This window comes from Podarcis vaucheri (assembly GCF_965113315.1).
Source record: "Podarcis vaucheri genome assembly, chromosome: 6".
Lineage (NCBI taxonomy): Eukaryota > Metazoa > Chordata > Lepidosauria > Squamata > Lacertidae > Podarcis > Podarcis vaucheri.
In genome coordinates, this window is record NC_138764.1 from 105,215,687 (window position 1) to 105,236,538 (window position 20,852).

The 20,852-nt window shown below is 47.1% G+C and overlaps 1 protein-coding gene across 2 annotated transcripts in view; it reads left to right on the plus strand.

The window, feature by feature from the left end:
- EFCAB8 (EF-hand calcium binding domain 8) overlaps positions 1-13,923 on the plus strand; it is a 69,742-nt gene extending 55,819 nt beyond the window's left edge. For both annotated transcript variants that reach the window (XM_082225830.1, XM_082225831.1), the window contains exons 21-28: positions 348-485; positions 1,821-2,042; positions 4,128-4,292; positions 5,479-5,647; positions 5,849-5,981; positions 7,542-7,740; positions 9,580-9,678; positions 13,521-13,923. In XM_082225830.1, the coding sequence (XP_082081956.1) occupies positions 348-485; positions 1,821-2,042; positions 4,128-4,292; positions 5,479-5,647; positions 5,849-5,981; positions 7,542-7,740; positions 9,580-9,678; positions 13,521-13,733 (1,338 nt within the window). In that variant the 3' untranslated portion in view covers positions 13,734-13,923. The remainder of the gene's footprint in view (positions 1-347; positions 486-1,820; positions 2,043-4,127; positions 4,293-5,478; positions 5,648-5,848; positions 5,982-7,541; positions 7,741-9,579; positions 9,679-13,520) is intronic.
- The last annotated feature ends 6,929 nt before the right edge of the window (positions 13,924-20,852 follow it).

Genomic DNA, 20,852 nt, shown 5'->3' on the forward strand with positions numbered 1-20,852 from the left:
CAGAATTGTAGCATTCGAAGGGACCCCCACGGGTCATTTAGGAATCTCAGCTAAAGTGTCTCTGACAGACGGCCATTCAACCTCTGCTTAAGAACATCAAAGGAAGGAGAGAAACGCAACGCAATGCAAATAAATTAATAAAATTAATAACAGCCCAATATCACTTTTATGATCTCGGCAGGGTGCAACAGGGTTAACCCTGTATGTGGTGGAATCTATAAAATCTGCACCAATGGTCCCTGGTGAGGCACATGCTGCAGATTTGAGATGTCTTCACAAGCAGCCAGGCCAGAGCACTAGCGGACCTTCTTAGAAAAAGCCTGATGATGTTTCTCTCGACTTTGCAGGTAGCCTGGGAACCCGAAGGAAGCGACAAGACTGCTGCTGGTTCGCATGCTCACGCAGCCCTTGAGACTGGCTCCCTGAAGGCCGAGACCCCTACATGGCAGGAAGAAGTCATCGCCAGCCGGGTTGGTGTAGAGAAGGTTAGTGCCGCCGGTTCCTCTGCCATGGGTCCAGTGGCATGGGGTCTGGGTTCGGCCAAGAGCAGCCCTGCGCAATCTCCAATTTTTAATAGCGCTCATTTCTGCACTCGTTTCTTTACTCAAGGAAATAAATTTTTCTATCAACGTGGGATTGCCATTTCCCCGGAGTGCATCACAGTCTTCCACCTTGCCCCTTCATCCGCTAAATGCTTCTTTTCACTCTTAATGGAGTGTTCGTAACCTGAAGGAGCGTCTCCATCCCCATCGTTCTACCCTGACACTGAGGTCCAGCGCCAAGGGCCTTCTGGCAGTGTAGTGTGCTGTAGTGGTTAAGAGCGATAGACTCGTAATCTGGGGAACCGGGTTCGCGTCTCCGCTCCTCCACATGCAGCTGCTGGGTGACGTTGGGCTAGTCACACTTCTTTGAAATCTCTCAGCCCCACTCACCTCACAGTGTTTGTTGTGGGGGAGGAAGGGAAAGGAGAATGTTAGCCGCTTTGAGACTCCTTAAAGGGAGTGAAAGGCGGGATATCAAATCCAAACCAGGCAGAGGGCCTTCTCGGTGGTGGCACCCACCCTGTGGAACGCCCTCTCACCAGATGTCAAAGAGATAATCAACTACCAGGCTTTTAGAAGACATCTGAAGGCAGCCCCGTTTAGGGAAGCTTTTAATGTTTGATGCATTACGGTATTTTAATATTTTGTTGGAAGCCCAGCCAGAGGGGTGGGGTATAAATAAATTATTATTATTATTATGGTTTTTGCCAAAAAGCCATATAAATTTGAGATTGAGATGTATGGCAAGATCAAGGAAGGGAAGGTTTACAACGAGGGCAGCAATAGAGATGTCAAACTGGAAGCAGATGGAAGCACTGGGCAATGATGATAAGATGCAATTGCTCTAGTTGCTTCAGACGTCATCCATATTGACGCCTGCCGTGTCCAAAACGGTGTGAATATTTCACACGGTGCAGGAATGAGCTCCACACTTAACGGTTCTCATTGGCTGCCGCCATTGTACGGCACTGTCACATGGAATCGCAGAGTTGCAATGGGTTCCAAGGTCCAACCCTGTGCACTCACAGCTGGAGAAGTTTTCCTAGCAGCTTCCAAGAGGGTGTTAGCCAAAGAACTGGGCCCCTCCCTGAGACCAATTACCAACCACCTGGTGCCTGCCAGATCCTGTGAACTATCACTCCCATCGGCCACACCCAGTGTGGTCAAGGATGTGGGCAGTTTTGGACCACATCCTCTGCAAAGCATCACACTGGGAAAACCCCCGCAGTCACTGCGATTCTGAAAGGTCTCTCGCTTTACCCATCTTTGCCTTTCTAGATCCTCTTTCTGAAAGCTCGCGAGCGAGACTCTCACACAGCCATTTTGCTGACCAGCTGCTCCGACGGGAACATCTACGCTTGGACGTTCGGCGGCAAAGGAGGGATGCTGGGCAAATTCCGAGGAGGCCACGGACATGCGCAGGACACCGTGGTCTGTTCCATGAGCACAGATGACAAGAACCTAGTCCTCTTCACTGGGGATTCCTTGGGCTACTTGAAGGTCAGTGCTCCCACTTCCCTGTGGATTAGGGACTAGGCAGTTGATGGCTCCATATTCTGGGCATGGTACCTCCAACTCCTGGCTGCCTGTTTGCCTCAGTGCCCTCCAGATGTTCTGGACTGTAACAACAACAACAACAACAACAACAACTTATTTATACCCCACCCATCTTGATGAATTTCCCCAGCCACTCTGGGCAGCTCCCAATCAAGTGTTAAAAACAAGACAGCATTAAACATTAAAAGCTTCCCTAAACAGGGCTGCCTTCAGGTGTCTTCTAAAAGTCTGGTAGTAGTTTTTCTCTTTGACATCTGGTGAGAGGGCGTTCCACAGGGCGGGTGCCACCACCGAGAAGGCCCTCTGCCTGGTTCCCTGTAACTTGGCTTCTCACAGTGAGGGAGCCGCCAGAAGGCCCTCGGTGCTGGACCTCAGTGTCCGGGCAGAACAATGGGGTGGAGTTGGTCCTTCAGGTATACTGGACCGAGGCCGTTTAGGGCTTTAAAGGTCAGCACCAACACTTTGAATTGTGCTCGGAAACATACTGGGAGCCAATGCAGATCTCCCAGTAACTCCCATCGCAGCCATGATGCCTGAGGCTGGTGGGACCTGAAGCCCAAATGGTTATTTCTTCATCTCCTACACAGAGAACTGAAAGCTCTCTGGAGGAGTGCGAATCTCAAAGGATGGTTGTGTTTTCGGTTTGCATGGTGTGAATTAAGTAGGTTTGCCTTTAAATGTGAATAGAATCAAATTCTCCTTGTCCTTCCTCTGCTCCCAAACTCCATGGTGCTTTTGTCAGAGGGCAAATGGGCAAATTTAGCAGGAGATGACTGTAACCTTGTGAAGGCTGTTAGCAGGATATGAAATTAGGAAGAACTTCCTGACAGTAAGAGCTGTTCGACAGTGGAATTTGCTGCCAAGGAGTGTGGTGGGGTCTCCTCCTTTGGAGGTCTTTAAGCAGAGGCTTGACAACCATATGTCAGGAGTGCTCTGATGGTGTTTCCTGCTTGGCAGGGGGTTGGACTCGATGGCCCTTGTGGTCTCTTCCAACTCTATGATTCTATGATTCTATGAAATGTTTGCTCAGGTACTGGCCATGGCTCCACCCTCTGAATGTCCCCTGTGGAAAATGAAAGGAAGGTGGTTTGCACCAAGGGTGGACGTGCCTGTGGCTATTGCACAGCCGCTCTGCCCTTTTTGAAAATGCCAGACGTTCTGCGTTGTGAGAAGGGTGGCAGAGCCAAGGGGCAAACACAAAGCCGCCACGATTTGCTTGCTGAGTCACGTGGGTGCGCTCCAGACAGGGAGCGAGCAAAGCACACCGTAGACATTTCTATTTTAATGGGATTGTTTTCATTGTGCATGTTAATTGTTGTGCATTTTAATGATGCACAGTCATAATTTGCAAGCTGCTTTTTGAAATACAGTTGTACCTTGGCTCCCAAAAGCCTTGGGAGTCGAATGTTCCAGCTCCTGAATGATCGAAAAACGTGAGTGAGTGTTCTGGTTTTTGAACTTTTCTGGGAAGCTGAGTGTCTGGTGTTGCTTCCGCTATTGTTTCTGGTGCACCTGCACAATTGGAAACTAATTGGAAGCCGCGCCTTAGTTTCCGAACGTTTTGGAAGTCAAATGGATTTCTGGAACGGATTCCGTTCGACTTTTGATGTACGACTGTATTTCGTATCCTGCCCTTCCACCTGATGCAGTTTCAAAACAATTATTTATTTGCATTATATTTGGTCTTTTTAATTTTGTACCATTCCTCTAGGTTTTCTTGCAGGGCGTTCACACACATCTCTGTTAGCCTCTTGTCCTTTTCACATTTCCCGATACATTTCCCTGTGGCTTTCCAGACCGCAAACAGTCCTATTCTTTTTTTAAAAAGCGGATTTGTTGCACTAGGGCAACAGAGACCTTTTATTCCACTTTTAGCTGTGCAAGCCTAAAGTTCTGGCATATTCTTTAATCTCTCCTGCAACGTACCAAGAAGGCTGGAGGCACCCCTGGCACGGAAAGATCCTGAGTCAGCCTCCTCTGACCATTCAATCTCATAACTAATATCACCATTCCCTCCCTTTTTCCTAGATCTGGGATATCATGAATTACTGCACACCAAGAGGGGAGATTGACCCTGAGTCAGAGATTAGCGACGAGAATCTTCCGCAGACGAGCCAGAACGCTTTTCGCGGCTTAATCCCCGATTACTGCAGAATTCCCTCGGACTTCAGTTCCTCTGTTATAACCGAAGAGGTTAGTGTTGGCTTTTTGCAGTATGGTAGCGCTGCAGAGAGCTTGCTGGGGAGACCATGCATTAAAAAGGGACTCAAAAATAACTTAAAGAAGGTTTTAATAAGAAAAACAAAAACTCCATTTACACTAAATACATCAACAAACCAGACCCAACCACCACCCCATTCCCCAGGGTAATGGGAGAGCTAGGTGCTGCTCCTTATATACTCTACCCAATTGCTGACATAGTTTAATCAGTACAACTCAGCAGCACCTGCTATGTTTCACAGCTGTAAAGCTGGGTCTCGTTAGTTTGCTCTGGCCCTTGCTCCGGCCCCTTAAAGACACACACATCGGGTGGAACAATGATGAACCTTTGCATGTAAAGAAACCATTCAACAGTTAGAAGCGTGACATCCTTTTTCCAGAGAGGTACCAACGGGACTGCGTGAGAGGAAGTGTTTGGGCAACATGGCACACGTTGGATTGTGTGATTATTTAATAACGACACCTTTCTACATTTTATTGTTAATTCTGCTTCGCCATCTGACCCCAGAACACTCCTTTAACTCATGCATCCCAGACATAAAGTTTGTGAGTCTTGGTAGCTTTTATTCTATCTCCCACAAGACTCAGAAGGGTCCTCCCTCACCCCACAATATTTTCCCCCAAACCAGGAACTATTCCCAGCAATAATAATAATTTATTATTTATACCCCACCCATCTGGCCGAGTTTCCCCAGCCACTCTGGGCAGCTTCCAATTGAGTGTTAAAAGCAATACAGCACTAAATAAATTAATAATAATAATAATAATAATAATAATAATAATAATAATAATATATTTATACCCCACCCATCTGGGCGGCTTCCAATAAAATATTAAAATACTGTAATACATCAAACACTAAAAGCTTCCCTAAACAGGGCTGCCTTCAGATCTTAAAGATAAGATAGCTGCTTTCCCCCTTCACATCTGAAGGGAGGGCGTTCCACAGGGCGGGCACCACCACCGAGAAGGCCCTCTGTCTGGTTCCCTGTAACCTCACTTCTCGCAATGAGGGAACTGCCAGAAGGCCCTCGGAGCTGGACCTCAGTGGAGACGCTCCTTCAGGGATACAGGACTGAGGCCATTTAGGTCTGCCGCCTTCCTGACGACGGGCTTCAGCGTCCGGTGTAACAGGGGCCTCTTTAATTTTCTGCGGCAGGAACACGAGGGCTGGTTCACCTCTCTGATTCCCCCCGCCTGCCTGAGCTCCTGGAGGGGACACTTGAAGAACGTGGGCAGCATCAAATACGTGGAGAGATTCAGGGCGATTCTCACTTCCAGCCACGACAGCACAATCAAGCTCTGGATGCTCTCAGGGAGACACGTGGGTGAGGCATTTTCTCTCGGATGGTGTCTTGGGAGACCAGGAGGCTGGTCCGGGGCAGGGGAGCAGAGCGACGGAATCATTGGGAGGGACCCCGAGGGTCATCCAGTCCAGCCCACTGCAATGCCAGAAGTCCATTCGCCCTGAGCTGCTGCAGTTGGGCAGCAGAGAGAAAGCCCAGATCTCCTCCTGGCTTCCCCCACAGGGACGTTTGGGCAGGCGATGTGGAGGCTGGAATTGCAGTCCATGATGACGGCAGAAGTGCCTGAGGACATCCGCCGAACGGGCTCCCTGCAGACCCTGAAGGTCCTGAACGAAGGCCGGCAGCCCCACTGGGAGTGAGTAAACAGAGGCGGACGCCTTTTCTTGGCCCTGCAGCTGCAGGGCCCCTTTGCTGCAATCTTGTACCTGCAGCACGGAAAATAGTGCCCCCCCCCCGAGCGCTATGGAGAACACAGCAGTGCTAGAAACAGCATCCCCCCCAACATTTTTCCAATGAAAAAAGGAAAAGCGAGACATTCCGGGATCAAATTGTGGGAATCTTGGGATTTCCGGTCCGCTGCCAAGGGAAATGGCGGCAAGCTCTGTGTGGTCCTATTAAGGAAGGACACGGTCCAGGGTGTCATGGCTTTGGGGTGAGTGCCAGGGCTAGGCACCCCCCCAAATCCCCACGGAATAGTGGGGACTCTGGGGGTCCAGCGGAGCGTTGGTAACTTGCCATAATCCAACCCCCCGGCTGCCGGTGCTGCGTCGGGGAATGAAGAGGCTTGAGTCTGCTTACAGCTCTAACACGCCCTGCAGCCGAAGCCACACACCATCACCGCAAGCAGCAGATTTCTCAATTAAGAGGTAAAGGTAAAGGGGACCCCTGAACATTAGGTCCAGTCGCGGACAACTCTGGGGTTGTGGTGCTCATCTCGCTTTATTGGCCGAGGGAGCCGACGTACAGCTTCCGGGTCATGTGGCCAGCATGACTAATCCACTTTTGGCGAACCAGAGCAGCGCACGGAAACGCCGTTTACCTTCCCGCCGGAGCGGTACCTATTTATCTACTTGCACTTTGACGTGCTTGCGAACTGCTAGGTTGGCAGGAGCAGGGACCGAGCAACGGGAGCTCACCCCGTCACGGGGATTCGAACCGCCGACCTTCTGATCGGCAAGTCCTAGGCTCTGTGGTTTAACTCACAGCGCCACCCGCATCCCATTTTTAAGAGGTATAAACCGAAAGTTACATTACCTAAATGTAACCCGAGGATCCACTGTAACAAGAAGTTTACTCACATTTCAGTTCACCATTTGATTCCTGAAAGGCAGGCTTTACTTGGTAGTTACAGTGTGAGTTCATCTCATACAGTAGGGATACTGAACTCATGTGCTGCTGGCTGAGAGCCAGCAGACAGCAAAATCACATTAGTAGAATAAAAAATGGCTGCAGGAGAGCAGCATGGCAGCAAGAGAGAGAACAAGACAACTTCAAGAAGACAAAACTGTAAGACTAAACTAGACTAAAACAGCTGAGTGACCTGGCTCTTTTATGGAGTCAGCCCAGCCCATGCCCATCTCCCCGGTCACATGCAGGGAATGTTGCATTTGACTGTACCAATGGATCACACCCCACACAAATCAGAAAGCAGGATGGGTTCTGGAAAATAGGGACACTTGGAAGGTCTGGGATTAACAGTTAAAGGCCTGGTTGAAGAGGAATGTTTTCCCCTGGTGCCTAAAGACAGGTAACAAAGGTGTCAGAGCATCTCACAAGTGAGGAGCCACCACAGAAAAGGCCCTGTTCTGGTGCTGCCACCGAGGGACCTCCCACAGAGGCGCATGGAGGAGGAGGTGCTTGTTTGCATGCACCAGGGTCATTATTTCTCCCCCCCCCGCCCCGTTTCTGCTTGCAGGAGCACCCGCAACATCGTGCAGACGCTCAGCCAGCAGAGGAGGCAGCAGTCCATGCTGATGGATTTCCTGCACGTCAAGTCGTCCCACGACGCTGCCAGCAAGATGCAGGAAATGATGCATAAAGAGACGCGAATCATCCAGATCACAGACGAGCAAATTGAGGCCTCTTATCAGCAGTGGGAAGAGTTTGGGAAGCTGGTGAGGAAGATCTCTTGCTTCTTGGCGGGGTGGGGCGGGTCATCTGCTGTCTAAAAAGTGACCAGAGCACACGGGAGAGGGCAGGGTACCTGTTTGTCCTGTTCCAGAACCGAGCTGCCTGCGACGCGATGGGTCAGTTGGCGGAATCCACGCCTATCTCTCAGTCGGGTTGTCAGTGGCATCGCTAGAAGGCGCCACAATAGCATCCGAGTGGCATGAGCATTTTAATTTCAAATATTCTGATTACTTCCACTTTTAGTTAAGTTTTTATATTTATTTACTTGATGGGGGCGGCAGCTGCCCCCCTGGCTACACCCAGCCAATCAGCGCTAGAACGTCACTCGATGCCATCCACCCATTGAAATTTACAACTTACGGAGCTGGACGGGGCTTCCAGATGAAGGCCTTGATGTGGCATAGAATTGAAGAGTTGGAAGGGTACCCTGGGGGTCATCTAGACCAACCCCTTGCAGTGCAGGATTCACAACTACAGCATCCATGGCAGGTTTGTTTAAATCTTTGTTTAAAACCTTTGAATAAATCCCTCGCAAGACGGAAAACTCGCTAGACGAAAGAGTTTTCCATTTTGGAGGTGCTTCGCAAAACGAATTTCCTATGGGCTTGCTTCGCAAGACGAAAATGTCTTGCGAGTTCCTGCGGGGTTTTTTTCCTTTCCCCCCCTTTTTCTAAGCCGCTAAGCCGCTTATCAGCTGATCCGATCAGCCGATAAGCCGCTAAAAGCCGCTAATAGCGCTAATCCGCTAATCCGTCAATGGGCTTGCTTCGCAAGACGAAAAAACCGCTAGACGAAGAGAATCACAGAACGGATTCTTTTCGTCTTGCGAGGCATCACTGTAAAAATATATATTGATTCTATCCTATACTGAAATGTTTAAATGTTTCTTTGATTGTCCTTGAATCTTCCTGCCACACTTGCCATCCTCTGCTGCCACGCCAGGGTGGCACGTCACACCCTTTGAGGACTGCTGCTCTATGGTGTTAACCCCTTCATGCAGTAATTGGACTTAAGCACGTTGGTTATCGGACGCTGGCTACCTCACAGAAAGGAGATTCTAGACCAAGCATTAGGAAGAGCTTTCTGACGCTACAAGCCATTCGACAGTGGAACGGACTCACTTCGAATAATAATAATAATAATTTTATTTATATATATATATATATATATGCTTTCGTAGATTTTCACGGGTACAGGAATGCAGGTTTTGGTGTCTTCGGGTGTCTTCCCGTGTAAGAGTCGGGGTGTCTGTGCGACGTTTCGACGAGGTTTCGACCTCGTCGAAACGTCGCACAGACACCCCGACTCTTACACGGGAAGACACCCGAAGACACCAAAACCTGCATATATATATATATATATATATATATATATATATATATATAAATATATATATAAAATTTTATTTATATCCTGCCCTCCCCAGCCGAAGCCTGGCTCAGAGCGGCTAGCAACAATAAAAGTAACACAGTTTACATAAAATTGCAATCAGTTAATTGAAATACATTCTAAAATCAATTCATTCTAAAATCAGTTCGGAAGGTGGAAGGTGGTGGGCTCTCCTTTCTCGGAGTTTTCAAAGCAGAGGTTGGATGGTCACCTGTCAGGGATGCTTTAGTTGTCACTCCTCCATTGCCGGGGTTGGGCTGGATGGCCTTTGGGGTTCCCTTCCAACTCTGCGGTTCTATGGCTCCAGGGCAGGGCAGGGATGGGAAAGGCAGGTGGGACCAATGGGTAGCTCAGGGGAGGGGAGCCAGAGGCAGGGGAAGGGAGGAGGGCCCAGCTAAGCGACTTCTCTGGCTTAAATCCCTCGGTGAGCGCAGAAGAGCGATATCCTGGGCAGTGCCTACAAGCAGAAGTTTCCGCGCCCCGTCTTGAAGCAGCTCCCGGAAATGAAGGCCTACGTAGCCCACAAGGACCAGGTAAGTGAGCTCCAGGAGAAGATGAGAGTCGGTGGGGTGAAGGGGTGGTGGGAGCTCAAGTAACCCCATGCCCTCTAACATGTCTCCAATGAAAATAGCGACGTCCTAAAGAAAAAGTCGTATGGTTCAAGCTATGGTTTTCCCAGTAGTGATGTACGGAAGTGAGAGCTGGACCATCAAGAAGGCTGATCGCTGAAGAATGGATGCTTTTGAATTATGGTGCTGGAGGAGACTCCTGAGAGTCCCATGGACTGCAAGAAGATCAAACCTCTCCATTCTGAAGGAAATCAGCCCTGAGTGCTCACTGGAAGGGCAGATCCTGAAGCTGAGGCTCCAAGACTTTGGCCACCTCATGAGAAGAGAAGACTCCCTGGAAAAGACCCTGATGCTGGGAAAGATGGAGGGCACAAGGAGAAGGGGACGACAGAGGACGAGATGGCTGGACAGTGTTCTTGAAGCTACCAGCATGAGTTTGACCAAACTGCGGGAGGCAGTGGAAGACAGGAGTGCCTGGCATGCTCTGGTCCAGGGGGTCACGAAGATTCAGACACAACTAAACAACAACAAAGAAGAGCGGGACATTGCGGGATCAAATCGGAAACCGGGATGGCTTCTCTAAATCCAGGATTGTCTGGAAAATAGGAACACTTGGAGGGTCTGAGTTAGTTACTGCCTAGGAATTTCCTGCTTTGCCACTTGTTTCCCCAATGTCTGGAACATCGCTGCGTCAGAACGTTTGGCCAGACATGGGCGGGTGGCTCTGGGGCGAGGCTAAAATGGATAATATGGATTATTCAAATACAGCAACAAGGAGGGAGCTTCTCTTATCCCCCTGGCTTCTCATTCTTTGCTGGGGGTATCTGCATTCCACCTGAAAGTCAGTGAACTGTGATTGCAAATTGATATGCTGATTGACGGAAATGGGTAACTCTGCAGAAAAGGTTCAGTTCACTTTGAGTGACTCTAATAATTTTTTGACACATAAAGTGGCTGTTTGTGCACTGGCAGCAAAAAGAGAAAGAAAGAAAGAAAGAAAGAAAGAAAGAAAGAAAGAAAGAAAGAAAGAAAGAAAGAAAGAGATGAGGAATTGGAGAGTTGGATAATACAGGGTGATTCTTAATGAAGTATACAGTTTCAACGCACTATAAAAAGAAGAAGAATGTAATATATCTTATGTTACCTGTAACAGAATTGTAGGGGAAAGTTTAAAGTTTTTTTTTAGAAACAGTCAGAGATGTTCTATGTCTGCAGCCTTTGTCACACAACACACATCGAATCAGTAATCCATTTCTGCCCAAATGTGATTCACCCTACATGTTGATTTTCCTGGGCTTCATTGAATGGTATCGCAAACACTATTGATGACTTCTTCCAATACACATGGTCGTCCAGGACTTCTAAGTTTGCACAAACAGCCCATAGTTTCAAACTTCTTATGCCAATCGTAGATACATTTTCTGCTTGGATGTTTTCTTCTGAATCGCGATCTAAAATGCTGTCACACAACAGTTACAGATTGCGTTTTGCTCAGTTCAAGAACACAAAACGCCCTCTCCACTGCAGACGCAGCCATTTTGCCTGACTAGTCATGGGACACACGCGCTATCGCCTACGTCACTTCCCCCAGTAGTGGAACACAAATTTATGAATACATCTGCCTCATGGTTTGCAGTTGTGGTCCGTGTCATCGCCTGTTACTGTCTTACAGCATCTGGAAACCGTATACTTCATTATGAATCACCCTGCTTTGCCATAAGTTGCTTTCGAAATTCTGAGGTTTAATCTGAAGCTGAGCTAGGTTTGAACTTGTTGTTGGCAACTCTGCTTCCAGCCCCTCATATTACTGATGTAATTATATAATGCATATATATATATATATATATGCTTTCGTAGATTTTCACGGGTACAGGAATGCAGGTTTTGGTGTCCTCGGGTGTCTTCCCGTGTAAGAGTCGGGGTGTCTGTGCGACGTTTCGACGAGGTCTCACTCGTCATCTTCAGGCTGGTGCTTTCGGCTTCTTGTTACTGGAACAGAGCAGAATCTGGTGTTTGAGTTCCTATAAATACTGTTGAGGGGTGTGGTGTATAGCCTCCAACGTTCTGGGCAGAGAGGAAGTTCCTAGATTAGTGTGCCTTTTCTTCTTTTGTTCCTTAATTACTTGAGGGATATCTTGAGTGATTTCATGAGTGATATTCTGAATACCACTGGGTGGGTCATTAAGTGTAGATTAGTTGCTAAAGCTTTTGTGTCTTGACCTCTTGAGCTTGTGAAGAGTTTTTCTGAGAAGATGGCGAAATTAATTTTGCAGATTCCAAATTGCTCTTTAACATGGAACATCACCACAAGAGAATAATCATGGAAGCCATCGAGATAGAGAAACACCCTCACAACATGAACAAGCGTGACGACACGTCCCGCCTGCCAGACATCTGGAAATTAGCCCTCCCCACAAAAACCGACACCAGAACCAGAGGCACACAGAACGCCGTCACCAATCAACCACACCAGACCCAAACCCAGACCCTCTCCACAGACATATTACAGACTCCATCCAGTAGCCAAACTATAGTGGCACCTCCGGATGCTGCACCCACCTGCAATCCCTACACAGATCTGGCTGGCACAAGGCACAGAACCACAGCTCGCCCCTATACACGAAGCCAAGCCAGAGCACAACTAAATGCAGCACAGCCATCTTCTCAGAAAAACTCTTCACAAGCTCAAGAGGTCAAGACACAAAAGCTTTAGCAACTAATCTACACTTAATGACCCACCCAGTGGTATTCAGAATATCACTCATGAAATCACTCAAGATATCCCTCAAGTAATTAAGGAACAAAAGAAGAAAAGGCACACTAATCTAGGAACTTCCTCTCTGCCCAGAACGTTGGAGGCTATACACCACACCCCTCAACAGTATTTATAGGAACTCAAACACCAGATTCTGCTCTGTTCCAGTAACAAGAAGCCGAAAGCACCAGCCTGAAGATGACGAGTGAGACCTCGTCGAAACGTCGCACAGACACCCCGACTCTTACACGGGAAGACACCCGAAGACACCAAAACCTGCATATATATATATATATATATATATATATATATATATATATATATATATATATGTGTGTGTGTGTGTGTGTGTGTGTGTGTGTAATTCTATTAATAAATAATAATAATAAATTTTTAAAAATTTATATCCCACCCTCCCCAGCCAAAGCCAGGCTCGGAGCGGCTAACAACAGTAAAAATAGCGCAGTTTACATATAAACACAGTCAATTAATTGAAATAGATTCTAAAATCAATTCAGAATAAAATCAATTCAGAAGCAAATTAATGGCAATCGTTGGGCTAGAGTTCTGTGAAGATTAGCAAAGGAGGGGGTCAGACTGTGCCTTGGCCAAAGGCCTGGTGGAACAGCTCTGTCTTGCAGGAAAGATGTCAAGTCCCGCAGGGCCCTGGTCTCTTGTGAAAGAGCGTTCCACCAGATTGGGGCCACGGCCGAAAAGGCCCCGGCTCTGGTTGAGGACAGCCTAACCTCCCTGTGGCCCAGGATCTCCAAGATGTTTTTATTTGAAGACCGTAAGGTCCTCCATGGGACGTACCAGGAGAGGCGGCCCCATAGGTACGAGGGTCCTAATTCTAGGTTTGTAGGTTTCTGTACTGCAAAATCGCAATGAAATCGTTGTGGCCTTTGGCTCGTGCAATGATAAACCAATTTAATTTTTAAAAACAAAGAATTAAATAAAAAGAAGGGGAGAAAACACACATTTGGGCTGAAACAGGGTTCGAGATCCGCGTGGTTCTCTTGGGCTCCCTGACTGAGTCCTCCTCTCTCTGCAGCCCCGCATCTATCGCTGCATCCAGTACACAGACCTCCAGCCCATGTTCCAGGCGTACACCCCGGACCTGGTGACCGAGTCCCTGCAGACCCAGGCCGCGATAGAGCACCGGGGAACCCGGAGAGCCAAGCGCTGGGCAACCCTCAAAGGCGTCGTCAAGCCCACCCTCAAGAGCTTCCTGTTGCGCAAGCGAGTTATGGAGCCCAAGGAATGAGCTGCCAGTTGCGGCGAGCGCTCCGAGGCGCGAGGCAGCGGCTTTCTTGTCCCAAGGGCCGCTGTTGGCTTGGCGGGGCTGGGAGTGATTCGAGGCCCTCGCCCGTCTTCGGCTCCCCCCGATTTCCAGATCCTCCTAGAAGCTGGCATTGGATGTGTCCGACCCTTCGAAATAAACAAATTGTTGGAAATTTATGGCTTGTTCTTTTCCCTGTTAGGTATGGGGTGGGGAGCTTTCTGCAATGGAGGGTTCTGGTGACAAACAGATGATACGCTTTGATATAGAAGGCTGTGGAGCATGTTCCAGGCAGGGGGGTGCGGTGGGGGCAGATTGCCCCGGGTATCTTTGCTGAGGGGGGTGACATTGGCACACTGCCCGCCTGTGACTTCCAAGCTTACCCTAAGCTGTCAAAACGACCCCAAGCTGTCAAAATGTCCGCCATAATCATCATCATCATCATCATCATCATCATCATCATCATCTATTATTTAAACCCCGCCCATCTAGCTGGGTTTCCCCAGCCACTCTGGGCGGCTTCCAACAGAATATTAAACCACAATAGTCTATTAAACATTAAAAGCTTCCCTAAACAGGGCTGCCTTCAGATGTCTTCTAAAAGTCTGGTAGTTGTTCTTCTCTTTGACATCTGGTGGGAGGGCGTTCCACAGGGCGGGTGCCACCACCGAGAAGGCCCTCTGCCTGGTTTCCTGTAACTTGGCTTCTCGCAGTGAGGGAACCGCCAGAAGGCCCTCAGAGCTGGACCTCAGTGTCCGGGCAGAACGATGGAGGTGGAGACGCTCCTTCAGGTATGCTGGACTGAGGCCGTTTAGGGCTTTAAAGGTCAGCACCAACACTTTGAATTGTGCTCGGAAACGTACTGGGAGCCAATGTAGGTCTTTCAAGACCGGTGTTCTATGGTCTCAGCGGCCACTCCCAGTCACCAGTCTAGCTGCCGCATTCTGGATTAGTTGTAGTTTCCTGGTCACCTTCAAAGGTAGCCCCATGTAGAGCGCATTGCAGGACTCCAAGTGGGCTTGCTCCGCCCCCAGCTGCAGGGCGTGCACGCTGTTCTGTGCACCCGAGGGGTTATCCCGCGCCTGGGAGGTCACCCTCCATGCCCTGCCCCCCTCGGGAGTGCGCCTGCCCTGGGACCATCTCCTAGGGGCAGAGTCCTTTTGCCCTACCCCCGATACTTTGGGGGAGGGGGCTGCCCCCTAATGTTCAGAAGGGGTAGAGGAGGCCAAGCTGAACAAAGCATCGTGCCAGCAGCCATCTGGCTCCTCCTCTTCCTCTTCCTGCCATGGCAGCGAAGGAAAAGGGAAGCAGCCCGGCTGGTGGTGGCAGAGGAGGAGCGCCGACAGACTGTTGAAGCTACGCTGCCACTGTGTTCAGCTCCTCCAACATCCGATGCCATGCCCGTGGCGTCATGCGCTGGGTGACGTCGGCCCCATACATTCTGCCTGGGAAGCTGGCGCCTCAGCTCCTCCACAGGGGTGAGCAGCCACTTCTGTGAGCTGACAGGTTTATGAGATTGTGCGCGGCACGAAGAGAGTGGATGGAGCATTTTTTCTCTCCTTCTCTCGTAACGGCAAAAGCTGAATGGGTGACACCTGGCTTGAGAGCAGTACATGTGAAAAGGATCTAGGAGTCTTGGTTGACCACAAACTTGACATGAGCCAACAGTGTGACGCGGCAGCTAAAAAAGCCAATGCAATTCTGGGCTGCATCAATAGATGTATAGCATCTAGATCAAGGGAAGTAATAGTGCCACTGTCTTCTGCTCTGGTCAGACCTCACCTGGAGTACTGTGTCCAGTTCTGGGCACCACAGTTCAAGAAGGACACTGACAAACTGGAACGTGTCCAGAGGAGGGCAACCAAAATGGTCAAAGGCCTGGAAACGATGCCTTATGAGGAACGGCTAAGGGAGCTGGGCATGTTTAGCCTGGAGAAGAGGAGGTTAAGGGGTGATATGATAGCCATGTTCAAATATATAAAAGGATGTCACATGGAGGAGGGAGAAAGGTTGTTTTCTGCTGCTCCAGAGAAGCGGACACGGAGCAATGGATCCAAACTACAAGAAAGAAGATTCCACCTAAACATTAGGAAGAACTTCCTGACAGTAAGAGCTGTTCGACAGTGGAATTTGCTGCCAAGGAGTGTGGTGGAGTCTCCTACTTTGGAGGTCTTTAAGCAGAGGCTTGACAACCATATGTCAGGAGTGCTCTGATGGTCTTTCCTGCTTGGCAGGGGGTTGGACTCGATGGCCCTTGTGGTCTCTTCCAACTCTATGATTCTATGATTCTATGAATGAATGAATGAATTTTATTATTACACTCACAGACCAGTTCCGGCTCACTTACAATATCAGGAAAATCATAAAACACAACAGGAATACATTGAATTGCAATTGGGTATAACAGAGACAATACAGATACAGTGGTACCTCTGGTTGCGAACGGATCCGTTCCTGAGCCCTGTTCGCAACCTGAAAGGAACGCAACCTGCGTCTGCGCATGCGCGGGTCATGATTTCCTGTTTCTGCACATGCACGTGACGTCATTTTGCATGTCTGCGCATGTGTGAGTGGCGAAACCCGGAAGTAACCCTTTCCGGTACTTCCAGGTCGCCACGGAACGCAACCTGAAAACGCGCAACCTGAAGCAAACGTACCATGAGGTATGACTGTATAGCAGTTAAAATATATATATAAAATCTTGATCACTAAAATATAACCTAAAATTGTCATTTAAAACCTTAATCATTTTGGTAGTACAGCTTGTTCCCTAAGTTTTATGGCAGTCGCACAAAATTTGGCAACCCTTAGCGTAATCTCTGGATCCTTGTCCTCTAAAAGCTGAATGCTGGAAGATTTGGGGAAGACAAAAGGAAGTAGTTTTGCGCATAGCGCATGGTCAAAGTAGGGAACTTGCCTCAACCAGGAGGCAGAGTTGGCCACCAATCTAAGGCTCCTCTGTCAGGAGTTCAGCCTACACTCGAGTAGGACCCTGGCAGAGACACATGCCCGACTGGCATGTTCCCTCCCTCCTGGTCGATCGTTTGGGAGCTTCAAAAGCTTTCTTCAGCCTGAACATCACAGCGACCGATGCCAACAGAAATTGGCACACTTAGGGATCCGCAAAGTTTGCATATCATGTGTAACAGACCTCAGCATTTTGGCTAATCTATTTACGTATAAACACACACGGAGCACTGCAACATGGCTCCCTCTCTCTTTAGCATCAGACAGAAAAGAGAAAAAGAACAAAGGACAATAGTCCCACCTCACGGAACACAGGAACAAGGGGCACAGAATTGTGCAGATCTGTAATATTTCCCCACTGGGATGTTGCCTGGCAGAAATTCCTGCTGGAAGGTCCTCCCTCTCCCAGTGGCATAGCAAGGTCAAGTGGTACCCTAATGGGGCAGTCAGCGTTTGTTTAAAACATCCCTTCACCCCTCCCCCCACTCCCGTGATGGGTGAATCATTGCAAAAGACAGCAGTTTACTGGAAAGGAATAAGGAAGTGATCTTGAGAGGGGGACTAATCTTGAAATTTGCTTATAAATCAGAAATTGAAGCCTAAAGTACGAGATTGGCTCCATTATTATCAAATAATGGAGGTGTGTAAACAGGACAGGAAAATTGGCTTCCAGGTGGAGAAATCAAAACTAGAAACAGAACTGTTAGAACCCAATACTAAGAATTTGTCAAGAATGTATAACTTGTTGCTGAAATGGAATACACAAGATGAAACAGTTAAATCAGCCATGATTAAGTGGGCACAAGACATTGGTCATAATATTATGTTTGCTGACTGGGAACAGTTGTGGACCACCGGTATAAAATTTACGGCATGTAATGCCTTAAGAGAGAATATTATGAAAAGGATTTACAGGTGGTACATGACCCCAGTCAAACTAGCAAAAAATCTACCATTTGCCTGATAATAAGTGTTGGAAATGTAAAGAAACTGAAGGTACTTTTTATCACCTTTGGTGGACGTGCCCGAAGATTAAGGCTTTCTGGGAAATGATATATAATGAAATGAAAAAGGTACTTAAATGTACTTTCCCCAAGAAACCAGAAGCCTTTCTCTTGGGCATAGTCGGCCAATTGGTGCCAAAGAAAGACAGGACTTTTTTATGTATGCTACTACAGCAGCAAGAATTCTCATCGCAAAGTATTGGAAGACACAGGATCTACCCACTTTGGAAGAATGGCAGATGAAGGTGATAGACTATATGGGACTGGCTGAAATGACTGGCAGAATCCGAGACCAGGGGAAAGAGACGGCGGAAGAAGATTGGAAGAAATTCAAAATTTATCTTAAGAAATATTGTAAAATTAATTAGTGCTAAAATGTTGAGGTTATAGAAAAAAGGGGACTACAGCTGTAAAAGATTACGTAAAAGAAAAGAACAAGGGAAAATCAGATAAACTCAAGGGGGAGGATTTGCTGAAACAAATTTGGAAATTGGGATGCAGAAAGGGGAGGTACGGGGAAGTCGGTGAAGTAAGGTTTAAGAAAAAAGGATTTGAAATTATACACGTTTGTTTATGTGTTTGTTTGTTTGTATTGTGTATTGTTTGTGTTTATATAAATTGTGAAAAACCAATAAAAATTTTATAAAAAATAAATAAATCTTGAAATTTGCTTATAAATCATGCTCCCCAGCGGAGGAACCAGTGGGGTGGAATTCTTGTGATCTTCTTCCTTGCTTGCAAAAATGTTATAATCTTGCTCTGGAAATGCTCATATATCATGCAACAATATTACAAAAGATTACCTCCCCCCCCTTAAAATTTAAGGGTTTAATTTGAGTCAAGAGAGCAGAACTATCCAAGTCTGTTAAACGCACAAGCCAATATTTGCAGCCTATTAAAGTGCTCAAGGAAATGGAATCTGTAAAATATAGCCACTAATTTTACCCTTCGGAACAGTGGAAGAACCATAACTAGTGCTAGAAAAGCACTAGAAAGAATAGAACAATTCGGACAAGTAGCAGGTTTCAAATTAAATAAGAAAAATCCAAAAATGTTAATGAAAAATATGAACTGAGATTTGATTGATACATTGCAGCATCAGAGTGGAATAGAAGTTGTTAAAAAAGTTGAATATCTAGGAATCTGGTTAACATCGAAAAATATAAATTTATTTAAAGAGAATTACACACTGGTATGCAATGGTACTAAAAGTGACTTAGAAGTGTGGGGAAGAATGAAACTATCCTTAATGCAGAAGATTTCAGGTATCTGAAGAAGGTATCTGAAGAAGTGTGCATGCACACGAAAGCTCATACCAAGAACTAACTTAGTTGGTCTTTAAGGTGCTACTGGAAGGATTTTTTTTATTTTGCATAAGATTTCAGTTATTAAAATGAGTGTGCTACCGAAAATGTTTTTATTTCAATCAATCCCAATAATTAACGGAGTTGGTATCTTTAGAGAGTGGCAAAAAGCAATTTCAAGATTTATCTGGCAAGGGACGAAGCCAAGAATTAAATTTAAACTGTTAACAGATATAAAAGAAAGAGGAGGCTTCTCCCTACCACATTTGAAATTGTATTATGAAGCATCATGCCTTTGTTGGTTAAGGGACTGGATATTGTTGGAGAATACAGATCTTTTAGATCTAGAAGGATTTGACAACAGATTAGGATGGCATGCATATCTATGGTATGGCAAAGTAAAAGTTCATAAAGGATTTGGAAACCACATATTTTGAAAGTCATTGTATGAGGTATGGGACAGATATAAAAATCTATTAGAACGTAAGACACCATGGTGACTCTCGCCACTTGACATATTTGGAAAGCAACTGTAACCAATTGACATCACTTGTAGGCTTAAAAGAAGTTTTGTAAGGAGTAATATAGAAATTATTGTGAAAAGAATTAAGAATAGGTATTAAGATTTTAATTTATAGCAATAACGATAGTAACAAAATGCATAATTAGAAAGGATTTTAGAACACCATCAGTTGAGGTTGAGGGCTGTGATAGCCAAAAATTTTGTAATGATGTTTAAAAAGATGATATGCTGGAAAATATGAGGAAAAATCAATAAAAAATTATTAATATTTTTTAAAAGTGAGAAACACTGGACAGAAACTGTAAAATGAGGGCAGGGTCATAACTATGGCGTGGTCTGCTCAAACAATCTATAAAAAACACACAAAATTTTTCCCTTCCGTTTAATTTGCATGCAAAAGGCAGGAAAATGTCATTAGAAACTCTAGACTCTGCTCCTCCTGGCGACTCATTAGATGACCTTGTCGAGGACAGGAATAACTGGCTCTTGGCAGCCATCAATAAGATCACGCCTAAGCGCCCTCTGTGACCCCGTCGAAACTGGGCCCCTTGGTTTACCGAGGAGCTCCGGAAAATGAAGGGGGATCTCAGACGGCTAGAGTGAGTATGGCGATGGACTTGTGACGGAGCTTCAAGAACATCTTCTAGGACGCTTATGAAAGCCTATGAGATGGCTATGAAAGCTGCTAAGAAATCTTACTTCGCAGCTTCCATTGCATCCGCTCGCTCTTGCCCGGCACAACTTTTTAGAATAATTAGGTCAATAACGTCCTTAGGAGGACAACCAAATTTAAGCACAAATTCGACCCACAGCTGTGAGGCATTCATGAACTTTTTTGTGGAGAAAGTCCTGTTGCTCCGCCGTGACCTCCCTGCCAATTTAGATACAGTGACAGAACTGGAGGCCCCTCAACTGTCTTCGGGCCCAGTGTTGGACCATTTTGATCGGATACTCCTTTCTGATGTGGATAGATTCCTCCAAGCTGGTAGGCCCACCACCTGCCTCCTTGATCTGTGCCCGTCTTGGCTGATTAGGGCGTGCCCAAACGCCGCGTGGACCCCCCTGGTTGAAATTATCAATTTGTCCCTTGGCACGGGGACATTCCCAGGGGAGTTGAAGGAAGCAGTGGTGTGTCCGCTCTTAAAGAAAACTTCACTAGATCCTTTAGACCAGGGGTGTCAAACTCAAATTCATCGGGGGCCGCATCAGCAGTTTGGTCACCCTCAAAGGGCCGGTTGTATCTGTAGGACTTACAGTACAGGAGAGAAGGGTTCAGGCAGCCGTTGGATCTGTCACATCACAGGAT